This window comes from Neovison vison, chromosome 7 (genome assembly GCF_020171115.1).
Source record: "Neovison vison isolate M4711 chromosome 7, ASM_NN_V1, whole genome shotgun sequence".
Classification (NCBI taxonomy): Eukaryota; Metazoa; Chordata; class Mammalia; order Carnivora; family Mustelidae; genus Neogale; species Neogale vison.
Window position 1 is genome coordinate 102,524,727 of NC_058097.1, and position 14,891 is coordinate 102,539,617.

At 44.1% G+C, this 14,891-nt stretch overlaps 1 protein-coding gene across 5 annotated transcripts in view; it reads left to right on the forward strand.

The window, feature by feature from the left end:
• The window catches only part of DIXDC1 (DIX domain containing 1), a 73,150-nt gene that overhangs the window by 52,640 nt on the left and 5,619 nt on the right, over positions 1–14,891 (forward strand). For 4 of the 5 annotated variants that reach the window (XM_044257805.1, XM_044257804.1, XM_044257806.1 and 1 more), the window contains 10 exons: positions 847–900; positions 2,748–2,798; positions 4,853–4,957; positions 5,381–5,434; positions 5,902–5,994; positions 6,074–6,145; positions 6,928–7,017; positions 7,358–7,519; positions 7,992–8,058; positions 14,766–14,871. In XM_044257805.1, coding sequence (XP_044113740.1) covers positions 847–900; positions 2,748–2,798; positions 4,853–4,957; positions 5,381–5,434; positions 5,902–5,994; positions 6,074–6,145; positions 6,928–7,017; positions 7,358–7,519; positions 7,992–8,058; positions 14,766–14,871 — 854 coding nt within the window. The remainder of the gene's footprint in view (positions 1–846; positions 901–2,747; positions 2,799–4,852; positions 4,958–5,380; positions 5,435–5,901; positions 5,995–6,073; positions 6,146–6,927; positions 7,018–7,357; positions 7,520–7,991; positions 8,059–14,765; positions 14,872–14,891) is intronic. The other variant, XM_044257807.1, reaches the window with a different exon arrangement.

A 14,891-nucleotide genomic window follows, 5' to 3' on the forward strand; every position in this document is an offset into this window, starting at 1 on the left:
TGAAGCTCCTCAGAGTCCCCCTGGGGGCCACTGCTATCGGATCTGTTCACCTGGGCGGTGTTACCTGCTTCCCTGGCGTTGTGCACTTCCCTCCCTGCTTCTCAGATGCTGATTTCTAGCTCTGCTCTCCCTGTGGAGCTGTAGACTGACTGGCCTGTGCGGCATGTAACCACCGCCCATCATCTCCACTTCCATGTCCTGTAAGCCTCTCACTACCTCTCACTACCTCGAGTCCTAAATTAAACGGCTTTTCTCTTTCCACCACCAAAACTACTTGTCCCTTTGCACTCTGTTTCTGATCGCTCCCCACGCCCCCAGATACCCACGACTGAACATCATCCTTGCATCCTTCTGGCCCTTCCCTCTGTGTCTGATAGGTCACCCAGCTCTGTCCATTCCCCTTTAAATTATTGTCATCCACTTCTCTCCTCTCTCAAAGCCACGACCTTAATTCAGTCCTCCATCCAGCATGCTAGCAGCCTTCCAGCTGGTTTTCCTGATTCCTCTCCTGTCCTCCTCTAATTCATTTTCTATAAAACAGCAACAATAAAATTTACCTCCAAGGCAAGAGTCATTTTATCATCCCTTTGCTTTTCCTCGGACCCGCTGTACCTAGTACACAAGCACTTGTCTGAATTTCATCTACAGTCCTTTCCTTGCCCCTCCCCGCCTTGTGCTTCCCCCAGAGAGGAGGGGCTGCTTCCTGTTCTCTGTATTCAGGTAGGAGGCTAACATTGGAAAGGTGCCCAGTAAATATTTGCTGAACCCAGTAAATATTTGCTGAATGAATGACCTCTGAATTTCACGGCATAGCTGCATAGCCATCTCTTTGTGCCTTATATTTAGATTATAATCCAGAGTCGTCTGGATCAGAGTATGGAGGAGAATCAGGACCTAAAGGTATGTCAGAACATGTGCCTTTTTCCCTTTGAAAAAAAATTATGGGAATATCACACACCAGCATCAGAACAGTGACGTGTATGAGGGACGGGATGCAGACTTAGGACTTTGGCTGTGTCTGTTTTATATCTTTGATTGAAAGAGAGAGACATGTCCTGAGTATGGCAAAAACATAATGTCTTTTGAGTCTTGGTGGTAATAGGTATCTATGTCATTGGTTCCCCTTTCTTTGTGTTTTAAATGTTTCATAATTTTTCTTTTTTAATTAAAAATGGGTCTAATATCAATATGGTTATTTTCTTTCTTTTTTTTTTAAATTTTTTGCCATCCACTTGTCAAGGATTTGTATACATTTGCAGATATAATTGCAGAATGTCTTTAATCTGTCATTTATTTGAGAGAGAGGGAATGTGAATGAGAGCATGAGGTGGGGGGGTGGGTCAGAGGGAGAGGGAAAAGCAGACTCTCCACTGAGCAGAGAGCCTGACTAAGGGCTGGAGCCCAGGACCCTGAAATCATGACCTGAGCCAAAGGCAGATGCTTAACTGATGAGCCACCCAGGTACCCCCCAGTATGGTCTTTTTAAGATGATTTTAAAATAATTTATACTACATTAATTTCAGCTGTACAACATTGATTTGATATGTGTATATATTATGAAATGATCACCATTATAAATGTAGTTAACATCCACCACCACACAGTTACACATTTTTTTTCTTTTAATGAGAACTTTTAACATGTATTATCTTACCAACTTTCAACTATGATATAGTAGTATTAATCATAGTCTAGTATGGTCCTTTATAAAGACTTCTTCCCAGAATGCTTCTAGTTCAATGGGTTTTAACTTTTTTGGAGTCCTAGGTATATGACTAAAGCCATTAGCACTCTCTAGGATATGCACAAGTATGTGCTCACACACTCACTAACTTGAATTTTTTTTTTTTTTAAGATTTTATTCATTTATTTGACAGACAGAAATCACAAGTAGGCAGAGAAGCAGGCAGACAGAGAGGAAGGGAAGCAGGCTCCCTGCTGAGCAGAGAGCCCGATGTGGGACTCGATCCCAGGACCCCGAGATCATGACCTGAGCCGAAGGCAGCGACTTAACCCACTGAGCCACCCAGGTGCCCCACTAACTTGAATTTTTAATAGAATTACTTTCAAGTCCATCTGTGGAGCCCATGTTAGGAATTTCCTATTTTAGATATGTTAATTCCAAAATCTTAATGTGATGCAATAGGAAAGAAGAGAGCAGGGTCTAGGGTATGCGTGTTCCTCTCCTAAAATCTTCCCTAGTGACAGTTATATACGTGTCTTTAATCTGTTGTAAGGGGTGGGTAATTAGTATTTCATTGTTGGGCTAAATGTGTCTTTGTTTGGTTTATAAAGAACAATGCCCACTTGGAGAATCTGAAGGACTCTAGCCCTTTGTCGAACACATGACACTGGGGGTAGGCATGTGAAGATATGATTGTGTGTTTCAGTAAGGGAGACCTAGATTATGATGATTAGGTTTTCCTGTCAGTGAAGAGGAATGTACTGAGGAATGTAACTGTAGGAATGAGAGTCTGTGGGAATGTGTGGTATCTTCTTTCTTGACAAGACGCTTCTCTACCCGCATTTGGGCCTGGGTAGCACAGGGAAGGACAGGATGGGTCTCGTTCTTGTCTCTGTGAGGTCGCCTTTACCGTTGACTGGACCGGATCTGCTTTCTGCCTCAGGAGAGGGTTCGTTGTTCATGGAATGGCTATCTGAGTTTTGTGTTCCTACTGACAGAATGAGGTAATGCTTCTGATGCAACCCAGATGCCACCATCTGATCTAACTATATTTGGTTTGCAGAAGGAGCTGCTAAAATGTAAACAAGAAGCCAGAAACTTACAGGGGATAAAGGTAAAAAGGAAGACATTTAACCTTTTAAATGAACTCTACCCGGTAAACCTGCCTACTCTTGAGCGTGGGTGGGAGGAGGATGGTTGGGTCTGGGGTCTTGTATACATTTGCAGGAGCCTTGGGCAGATGGAGTGCTACTAGGAAGTATCACTTTGTGGATGAGAAGTGAGACATGTTGGGGAAAACACCAGCGTTTTGCTGAGGCTAATTTCTGACGGTTACGACTTGTTACACTGTCCCTTCCCTCTGTACCACCCTCACAGTTTTTATATGTAAAAACAACCAGTTTTTATAGTTTTCTTCAGTTCTAAAGAAGAATGTAATTTACTTAGTGTTTGAGTAGGTAATGGTATTTAATGGCTTGAAGTGAAGATGGTGTGAAAAGATCATGCCTGAAAAGTCTGTCTTCCAGCCCTGTCCCCTCCCCCCACTCAGTCACTTAGTTCTCTTTCCTGGCAGTAACTTACAGTTATTAATCAATATGTGTGTATATGATTTTCCCCTCAATTATAGTGTATTATACATACAGCTTCACACGTTGCTCTTTTTCCACTTAGTAGCATATCTTGGAGATCATTCTATTTCAGTACATAAAAACCTTCCTAGATCTTTTTTATGGCTGCATAGTATGCCAGTATATATTTATCTGATCATGTAATCAGTTCCTGTTGATGATCTTTTGCGTTACCTCCAGTCTTTTGCTAATACAGTGATCTAGCTAGCAGTTTTGAATATATGTTGCTTCTCCCCCGTGGGAATGCTTCTGTTGAATAAATACTTAGAAACGTGAAAGGATGTTCTTAAGCTGCTGTCTTCCCCTCTTCCTTACACTCCTGTTCACGGGCAGACTGGAGCACAGCTCCGCAGCGTTTGTCAGAGTCAGAGTATATTTGATAGCCTTGGTCCTTTGAGATATGTCAGAAAACAAAGCGTTCCATGCTCAGATGAGCTTGAGAAAGGCCCTGTAGGCTGGAAGAGTCCCATACTAGAGGACCTGAGAAAGTCTGCCATAAAAAGTTTGGAATTATTAATCACAGAAGTGCTTTTTCTCCCATGCAACACTTACTAACACTTTGGGAAAAGTTCTCTGAACTGCCAATGCCAAGCGCATCTTGGATGACCTTTGGCGCATACTGCCGTGGCTGACAGCGTACTTAAGAACGGACCCTCACCTTCTCCAGAGCCCACCCCATTTTTCTTTGCATTCTGTAAAGAGAGGAAAATCAAGGCAAACACACTGCAGTGCAGCTGCAGTCCCGAGTTCCATGTGAGGTCACCATGGTTGGAAAAGTTTGTTCTAGCCCATCTTTTTAAGTGTGTACATCCCACAGTTCTTAGGCATGGTAGGAACCAAGAGTGTCTAAGCTGAGAGACAGTACCCTGAAGCTGGTAAGATCATAGGATACTGGGAAGAGAAACCATAAGTCCAAGAGGAGTTCCGAGCATGGAAATACAATCCCAGTCCTGGTCTAGACTAGGCATTGGAAGGCAATGGGAGCAGGCTGAGAGGGATTCCAGGGATTCTCTATGAATGGGGTGGCAGGCAGCAGTAGGGCGCAGTCCTCAAGAGATGGTTATTTGGCAGAGAAGAAGAAGGAAAAAGAGCTCATCTAGACTCAGTATTTATATGGCCTAGATACAGACGAGGAAGCCAGGGTGGGAGGAGAGTGCGTTGTCCATGGTCGCCGTCATGAAGGCAAGCAATAGTCTGGTCATTTGAATCTCGGTCTGTTGGATCCCAAAGGCCACCAACTCTCTCTCTGGCATCATGCTGGCAGGAAGGCAGTGGAGGGTAGGGCTGAGTAATAGGTGGAGGAGAAAGCGGGTTTCAGTCAGCTAGGTAGGACAGTGGATAGGACTTTTCTTCGGGTGCTAGCATCGGGAGAGGGACAGAGGAATCCCTGCTCATCTCCTCACAGCAAGACCTCATATTCTTTCCGTCTCCTAGTTTGCCCGAACTAATGCTGGATACCAGTAAGGGGTTTAAAACTTGTAGTGATGACTGGTTGAGTGATTGACTGGGACCACAGTAATGAGTGAGCTTTTGTTCCCAGGATGCCTTGCAGCAGAGGTTGACCCAACAGGACACCTCTGTTCTTCAGCTCAAACAAGAACTGCTGAGGGCGAATATGGACAGAGATGAGCTGCACAACCAGAATGTGAGCTGCATGAATGAACTTGGACCTCACAGAACCCCAGGAGCAAAATAGGATGCATGAAGTCCAGTTCGATCTGCCATCTTGACCTCTTAGCTTATTTCTGAGCTGCCTGTCCTCCATGTCTGCAATTAGTCTTACTTCCTGTTAGAGTCATCTCTGCCCTCGGCTGAAAGCCCATACCTCTCCGGCCTTGAGCCCTTCAATTTTGAGCACACTGAGACAGAGACAAAACCGTAGTGCTACCATTTGATTATCTTACTAAAGAAACGGAGAGCAGCTGTGTGTTTTCACCATAGTCGTGCGTACTCTGTGCCCTGTGCCCTCACAGCCAGCATCAGCTCTGGTTACTGTGTGGTTGGTTTCCTACCGGGCATGGCAGACAATACCTCTGTGCCGGTTAATTCTTTCTTTTCCTTCTTGCAGGTGGACCTGCAGAGGAAGCTAGAGGAGCGGAACAGGCTCTTGGGAGAGTATAAAGTAAGAATGTGTATCAGTTTGGAAATGATTCCCATTTGACCTTTTATGGATCATCTGTTGTTGCTCTTGTTCAAAGAGCTCTGAATACTCTGTTCTCATTGCTGCTTTCTGCAAGGACATCTTCTGGGTGCCTTTGATTCCATAACCCTGAAGAACAGATAGCATGTCTACGAGAAGGAGTACAGAGCTGGTTGTCTGCAAACTTCCATCTCAACCTTTATGTCTAACCTGCGTGCGTGCCATGTGGCGGTCCTCCTGCAAATGCTAGTTCCCTTCTGCCTTACTGTTCCAAGAACCCTCTGTACTGTGTCAGATCACTACGGTGTGGAATGTCTTCCTGTGTGGCTTGAGGAAAGGACTCTTCCCCTTGAGCCTCTCCTTTGCTCAGGTGGAACTTGCCCAGCCAGCAGTGAGCTGTTCAGCACACTTGGCTTTGCACCCACCTGAAAGCTCTGTCTCTGTTGCAGAAGGAGCTGGGGCAGAAGGAGCGCCTCCTGCAGCAGCACCAGGCCAAGCTGGAAGAAGCCCTCCGGAAGCTCTCCGAGGCCAGTTACCAGCAGGTGGGAGTAGAGGCCCCCACTGACTTCCTGCCCCTCCAGCCCGAAGACAGCTTTTTCTGATGTCGTCTCTTCCTTGTAGGTGGACCTAGAGCGGGAACTGGAACAGAAAGACGTCCTTTTGGCTCACTGTATGAAAAGAGAGGCAGATGAGGTAACCTGCCCCTTCGGGCCCCCCTCCCACATCTGTAGGGTTAAAGAGGCTATTTGGTGAGGGGGTTTAGAGTGCAGGGTCCAGGGGCTCCTGGCTGGCTCAGTCGCAGCAATATGTAGGCAATATATCTTGATCTCAGGGTCTTGAGTTCGAGCCCCACATTGGGTATCAAGAATACTTAAATAAATCAAACTTTAAAAATTTAAAAATAAGAATGCAGCTTCCAGGCAAAGAAAATCTAGTTTCAAATTCCAGCTTTTTCATACTTGTTGCCATTGTGTGACCTTAATTTGCTTCACTTCTGAGCTTTAGAAATAAGACCTGTTGAAAAAAAAAAAAAGAAGGAAGACTCATCTGGAAAAAAAAAAGAAATGACTCATCTGGAAAATAGACAGTCCACTTGGCACAAAGTCAGGCTCCAAAATATTAGTCTTTGTTCTTATTCTTTTCCTCGCTGAAGTGAAGTCAGGAGGCGCGGAAGCAGCCTTCAGGCCTGCCCGTGGCCAGGCTGAGGCAAGGTTAGGGGTCCCCCGGCCGAGGCTTCCATTTTGCTCATTCCTCATTCAGCAGTGCAAACCAGGTATCAAGTACCGGGGTTACAGCAGGGCACGAAAGGAGAAAAAGGTCTTTGCACTCATGAGGGTTAAATTCTAATTGAGAGCAACATGAACAGACAGACAATGGTATACTGTGTCAGGAAGTGGTAAGTGTGAGTAAGAAAGATGAGGACATCTCGGTTTGGAATTCTCCCTTACACCAAGTGTCACTTCTTGCTGCCGTAGGTGACCAGCTACAACAGTCACAACTCTCAGAGCAATGGTTTTCTCCTTCCAGTGGCAGGAAAAGGAGCTGCTTCCGTCACTCACAAAGGGGTAGGTTCTTAGGATTTGCATGCAGACCCCACTTCCAGCTAAAACCAGAACAGTGGCCTAACCATCACCAGCAACCCCGCGCCTTTTGTACCCCAGTTCCCTAATTCCTGCATCTGACGAGCGCAGAGGATGCGAGACTCTTGCTGTCCGCCGTGAATAATCAATGGGCAAACAATAGGCCCACTTCTGTGAAGGAAAATTTCTTAGCATTCATACCTCCTCCCTCGGAAATAAAAGATCCAGCCTGGGAGCCTCTGCTGTAGGGTGTTGAGCCCAGCGGTGGGGATGTGGTTAGTCCTGTGGCCGCGCCAGCTCAGCGGCACCTTCCTTCTGCCCCCAGACCAGTGACCTGCAGCTCGTTCGCGACGCGCTCCGCAGCCTGCGCGGCAGCTTCAGCGGCCACGACCCTCAGCACCACACCATTGACAGCCTGGAGCAGGGCCTGTCCAGCCTGATGGAGCGCTTGCATGCCATGGAGACCCAGAAGAAGCCGGACAGAAGGGTAATCCTCTTTCTGGGCCGGTTCTCTTGGGCCAGCACCAAAGAACTTCGTTGTATCAAGTTTAGTTGAGATGACGGCTTTGCCAACAGACATGGTCAAAGGTTTTCCTCTAAGTGGAGCCGACTCTGCATCAGGAAAGGCGTTTGTGATAACTCTTGCTCCTAGAAATTGCATAAGGGTTTAAGGAAGTGTGGTTCTTGAGCCCACGGGAGTCTCTCTCTACTGCTTCTTGCCGTTCTTCTCCCCTGAATGAGCTTGGCATTGGATGTGGAAATATATGGGAAACTACATTGGAGACTAGAGAGCCTTTTATAAATGTACATCATTCTTATTAGAATATAATGTCCAATTTTATATACTGTGGAAGATGGATTAGAAAAGTATATATTTCAGGTACATTTTTATGATTTAAATTTCTTGGATAAATTCTCCTGCTGATGATAACTCTTGGTATTTTTGTGTGACTTCTCAGGTTCGGGGCAAGTCACCCAGAACTCAAGCAGGTAGTGAATATCGGGAGTCCTGGCCCCCTAATTCAAGTAAGTACTCATTACTGCTCAGTAAGGGCTCCTAGCTTATTAGATAAGAAATTTAGTACTTTTCTTGCTACTGACATTTTTTTAAAAAAATATTATTTATTTATTTGACAGAGATCACAAGTAGGCAGAGAGACAGGCAGAGAGAGAGAGAGGAGGAAGCAGGCTTCCCGCTGAGCAGAGAGCCCGATGCAGGACTCGATCCTAGGACCCTGGGATCATGACCTGAGCGGAAGGCAGAGGCTTTAACTCTCTGAGCCACCCAGGCGCCCCTTGCTACTGACATTTTGAGAGTAGAATTTTTCTTGTGGTACTTCGCTCTTTTTTTTTTTTAAGATTTTATTTATTTATTTGACAGAGAGAGATCACAAGTAGGCAGAGAGGCAGGCAGAGAGAGAGAGAGGAGGAAGCAGGCTCCCTGCAGAGCAGAGAGCCTGACGTGGGGCTCGATCCCAGAACCCTGGGATCATGACCTGAGCCAAAGGCAGAGGCTTTAACCCACTGAGCCACTCAGGCACCCCAATGGTGGTACTTCACTCTTACATTGCTTCTGTAGGAATACTTGAATCGACTTACTTCTAGGATGTGAAGACACATACCGGCCGTCATCAGCACCATTACCCCAAGTACCTTTAGCACATGCAGGATGCTCCTGGCTCAGGATATTCCAAAGATATTTTGGAAAATATACAATATCAAAATATTTACACCGAACACAGCAGAATATAAAACAACAGAAACACACACAAACCACCCTACAGTCCCAAATAGTACAGAAAATTTCCAGTTCTTCCTGAAGGCAAAAAGTTTAATTTCTTTGGGATTTTCCTTAAAACTGGGGGCTTGGGTCTTTCAAAAGACTTGTGCCATCTAGTGGCCACGCTGAAGAAGTAATTTAATCTGCTCTCTGCCCTCTCCTTACATTCCTTTGCCTGTTCCTTCAAACATGCCAGAAACCTACCCTGCCTGGTAATTTCTCTTTTACCACGTATGTTACATTTTTCTTTAATAATATCCACATTTTGTCTTTTATGGTTTACCCAGGCCTAATCTAAAAGTACATAATAATCTACAAAAACCAAATAGTAAAAAGCTAACCGTTTGTTACATATACAGTTTTGAAAGCTACATTAATAAACAAAATCTAAAGTAAGACACTTAAGATATTGGCACAATAAGAAAGATAAAATGTTTTTTGTAGGGCAAATAAAATAATATGTAAGCCCCCAGATACCTTTTCTTCTTGAATGAGGGATTTACACTGGGAATAAAAAATTATATTAGTACCAGAATTAGTTTCAATTTCTTTCTTAGTATTGTTTTGAAACAGTCATTTTTTTTAAAAGATTTTATTTATTCATTTATTTATTTGTCAGAGAGAGAGAGAGAGTGTGTGTGCACAAGCAGGGGGAGCGGCCAGGAGAGGGAGAGGCAGGCTCCCTGCTGAGCAAGGAGCCAGAAGCTAGACTCGATCCTTGGACCCTGCGATCATGACCTGAGCCAAAGGCAGCTGTTCAACCAACTGAGCCACCCAGATGTCCCTCATTTCTATTTTCTTGAGAGGCTTTGTATTTTGTCATCCCTTTCAGGACTTTCTTTAGGTTAATATAAATTGCCAATGCAGATAATTCTAAATATTTGGAAATTCTTCTTTAAAAATCTAATAAGTTCCTTCCTTCCTGGAAAAATCCTTTTATGTATTTGCTGTGCTTATCCTAAATACTGCAAGTATTCATAGCTGCTTATATATACGGAGTTAATCTAATTTCTGTATTCACAGTTACAAGATCTCTCTCCTGAAAATACAAAAGCTTGTGTAACTTGTTAGCCTCCTATCTACCGACTTTTTTTCTTATTCCCCCACATCAAACCTTGAAAAAATAGTCTACATGGGATCTTTTTCCATCCTTTCTTCCCATTCACTACTCAAGCCACCAGTCGGCTTTTACTCAGCAAATCCACACTTAGTGTTCTTTTTGTCAGATCACTGTTGACCTTCTTGGCCTTAATCAAAGTGGTTACTTTTCAAACCTTGCCTTCTATTGACTTCTAAAAAATCACTGACTGTTCTTTTTTTTTTTTTTTTAAGATTTTATTTATTTATTTGACAGATCACAATCAGGCAGAGAGGCAGACAGAGAGAAAGGAAGGGAAGCAGGCTCCCCACTGAGCAGAGAGCCTGATGCGGGGCTCGATCCCAGGACCCTGGGATCATGATCTGAGCTGAAGGCAGAGGCTTTAACCCACTGAGCCATCCAGGCGCCCCAGGGCTGTATTTTTGAATGACAACTGGATATCTCCCTATAGGCAGAATGGCACTTCAAACTTTGTGTTCAAAACTGGATACAAAATTGAGTGGGAAAAATACAGAGTATGGACTCAAACAGATCTGGGGGTGTAGTTTTGGCTCTCAGTAGAGTGTGGATCGTGGGCAAGGGAGTTAATTAAATCCATGAATTTTAGTTTCCTTGTTTCTGAAATGGAGATAATTTTGAAGGATTATGAGCATTAAGTGAAATATTATGTGCAAATAACATGGCATAGTGTGTGGCAGATGAGAGGTGCAAGGCGAATGTTTATAGTATCAAAATACCTTCCAATTATTCCCCTCTGGCTTATGCCCTGTCTTTCTCCATTTCATCACACCCAGATCTCCTGAAAGAGTAATCTTTTCTCTGAATCCACTTCTTTTCTTGCCTTTTACTCTTAAGGGAAAGCAATAATAATTATTTTGGATTTAAGAAGTAATATAGTAGAGTGGCCCCTGGGTGGCTCAGTCGGTTAAGCGTCTGCCTCTGGCTCAGGTCTTATCCCAGGGTCCTGGGATGGAGCCCTGCATTGGGCTTCCTGCTCAGTGGAGATTCTGCTTTTCCCTCTCCCTCTGCCCCCCCACCCCACTGGTGTTCTCTCTGTTTCTCTCAAATAAATAAAAATAAAATCTTAAAAAAATAAAGTAATACAGTAGATGAGCGGAATAGAATTGAGAGTTAAGATAAAACCTATACATCTGTGGTCATTAAACCAGCAGATAGTCTCTTCCACAAATGGTGCTGGACAACAGTATATGCACATGTAGAGATGTAGAGCAAAGAGATGGACCCCTACCTCACACCATGTATAAACATTAAAAAATGGATCATTGAGGTAAATGTAAGAGCTAAGACTGTAAAATTCTTGGAAGAAGACATGGAAAATACTCATGACCTTGGATTCTCAGTCAGCAACAAAAAACAAAGCAAAGCATGAGCAGTAGAAGAAAAAATAGGGAAATTGGGACTTCATCAAAATTAAAAAATTTTGCATCAAAGGACACTATCAAGAAAGTGAAAAGACGGGCACCTGGGTGGCTCAGTGGGTTAAAGCCTCTGCCTTCGGCACGGGTCATGATCCTGGGGTCCTGGATCGAGCCCTGCATCAGGCTCTCTGCTCAGTGGGGAGCCTGCTTCCTCCTCTCTCTCTCTCTGCCTGCCTCTCTGCCTACTTCTGTCAAATAAATAAATAAAAATCTTAAAAAAAAAAAAGTGAAAAGACAAAGGCCATAGGAGAAAATATTTGAAAAATCATTTATATGATAAGACTGTAGAATAGAGAATATACAAAGAACTCTTACAGACTGACAACAAAAGACAAAGAAATCCACTAATAAACAGGCAAAGGGCTTGAATAAGTGTTTCTCCAAAGATAAACAAATAGCCAGTCCACACATGAAAAGATGTGTAAAACCAAGAGTCATTAGGGAATGCACATCAAAACCACAGTGAAATACCATAGTTCTAAAGGAATGGAAAATAAATGTTGAGGGGGAGGTCCCAGACATTGTTGGTGGGGATGTCAGATGGTACAGTTGCTGTGAAAAACAGTTTAGTGGTTCCTCAGAAACTTAAATACAGAATTACTCTATGATCCAGTAATTCCATTCCTGGGTATATACTCAAAGAATTAAAAACAGGTATTTAAAAAAAAAAACAACAACAAACTTGCACACACACATGTACCTAGCATTATTCACAAAAGCCAGAAGGTGGAAACAACCCAAAGGTTCATCCATCACCCAATGAATATTTAAACAAATTCTGGCATGTGCATCTGGTGGAATATTATCCAGCTGTAAAAAAAACAATGCACTGATACATGCTACAACATGGATGAACCTTGAAAACACTAAGTGAACGATGCCAGACACAAAAGAGTATAAATTGGATGAATCCTTTTATATGAAATGCCCAGAATAGGCAGATCCCAGAGAAACAACCAGTGAGTACATCAGACAGATGCCAAGATTAGGAAGGAGGGACTGCTTAATGAGTATGAAGTTTCCTTTTGGGATAATAAGACGTTCTACAACTAGATAGTAGTTACAGTGACATAACACTGAATGTACTAAATGCCTCTGAATTGTACACTTTGAATGGTTAAAATGGTTAGTTTTGTGTTATGTGAATTTTACCTCTATTTTTAAAAAGTAAGTTAGGCAGCTCTTTCTGCCCACGGGTCCTGTCCCCATGCTTTAATAAAAATCACCTTTTTGCCCCCCCCATAAATAAAAATAAATTTAAAAAGTTAAGAAAAATAATTTCCAACCTCTGCCTAAGATATAGAAGGCTCCTTCCCTAACAATAAGACAAAGTTGAGTCATCTAAAAGAAATCATAACTTTCACTTTCTTGAATCCACGAGAGAGATGAGGTCATAAAGCAACCAACGAGCCTGAGTACAAAGTGATGCCTCCAAGGAGAGACTGGATGCAAGCACTGGTGCACTTGTGGGAGGAAGATGGCCCCACCATATGAACAGGAAAGAATTCGGCTAGGATTGTAATTGCTTAAGGCTAAGCAGAGAGGATAGGAACCCTCGGGGCCACAGAAGCAAGGGGAGTTTGCACCCACTCGCAGGCTCTTTATGGACCTCCATTGGGTGCTTATGAAAAATACTGGTTGTGGGGACAGAGTCCAAGGAAAACCTATCTTGGTGGTGGAGGCCCGGGCAGCTGCCACGAAAGGAAAAGCATGAAGCATTCTTCTTTAAGGAACAAAAGCCTTAAGCCAGTAGGGAAGGGCAGCAAATCAGTTTTCTCCTCCCTCCTTGTCCCAGGCAAAGGTGAAGACTTATTTTGGCAAGGGAAGGCAAAAGGAAAAAAGAACTGTCTGTGCCTGGGAGACTGGTAGGACACTGTCTTGGGCTCATATCTTAGAGGTTGCCTACCCTTGGGGGAAGAAGAGTAGGACCATTGTGAATGCCCCACCCTCAAGAGTGAGGTTGGGTCATGACCACAGAGAAGCTCCCCTCGTTGCCAGCTGCTGGATGTCCAAGCACTGGGTAAGAAGCAACACCAGCTTGCTGTGGGAAGGCACAAGTGTAGAGATTGACTCGGGCGCAGGCTCACAAGTAAAGTCTAAAGCTGAAGATGGAGGAACATTGAAGAAAAACCCTCCAGCAATCCAGCTCCTAAACATAACTCTACAGGGATTTGAAGATGGTGGTGCCCCAAAGGTAACCTGAACAAAAATCCCAATCCCAGCTCAATTGCAGTCCAGATTAACTGTCCCTCCTACTATGGCCTGGCAGAACGAGCAGTGGTCCTATTTCTAAGCATAAATATTTGGTAAGTCACTCTCTGCCGTCATATACATGATGTCTAATATTCAGTAAGAAATTATAAGACATCCACAAAAGCAAGAAAAATACTGTTACGAGTCAATCAGTATCTACTTGAGAGTAAACTCGTATGACAAGGATGCTGAAATACCGAGAATAAGTTAAGAAAATATATGGAGATAGGATGGCAATGGAGATTTTAGTATTATAACAAATCAATCAGATTATAAGGTACAGTAATTACTGTTTTTTGGTTCTTACGATAAAAATTTCTTAGTCTTTTCTCCTATTAAAGGCATAATCGTAAGTACTCCTTAATTAAAATTTTTAATAAGTACCGGTATAAAGCGTAGAGAAGATGCAGACCAAGGAATCTGAGTCAAAAACCATGGGACTGGGGCACCTGGCCTGGGTGGCTCAGTTGGTTAAGCCGCTGACTCTTAATTTCAGCTCAGGTCACGATCCCAGGGTCCCGGGTCCAGCCCTGCATCGGGCTCCCTGCTCTGTGGGAATCCTGCTTCTCCCTCTCCCTCTGCCTGCCTCTCCCTCTGCTTGTGCTTGTGTGCTTTCTTTCTCTCTTTGTCAGATGAATAAATAAAATCTTAAATAAAAACCAAACAAACCATGAGCATGAAGTCCCTTGGGATCCGAGTTTCTAAGGTCACTTTGCTCTGTGGTTCTTGCTCCTGCTCACGTTTCTCCATGAATTGCGTGGGTGTTCTCTACACCATCTACAAGTTGGCAATGTCTGTGCCTCCTTCTCTGTGTCCCTTCTCCCTTAGTAGTTGAGATCTTGCCTGGCTTCTTTGACCTCTTTTGACTCTGAGCAACACTGCCTGTCGGGATCCTCGTTGTTCTCTGGGAGAAGTACCTGGAATGGGTGAGAAGTGGCGGCCTCATGATAGTGTCCGTGCCCAAAGCACCTCCTCCTGGCTTTGTGGCTCTAGGGGTGACTTCCCGTGGATCACACCCCACAGACGTGGCTGGTGTTTTGCAATGGTGTGGAGGCTGCGCTGTGACCCCAGGCACCTTCGTGCTCCTGGAACATTTCGAATGACTGGGAATGAGGCGGGGTTGGGAGCAAGCTCTGACCTCGGCGTCTCTCTCCAACTGCAGGGTTGCCTCACTCACAGAGCTCCCCGGCTGTCAGCAGCACCTGCACGAAAGTGCTTTATTTCACTGACCGGTCACTCACACCCTTCATGGTCAACATACCAAAGAGGTGAGATTCCAGGATCGCGA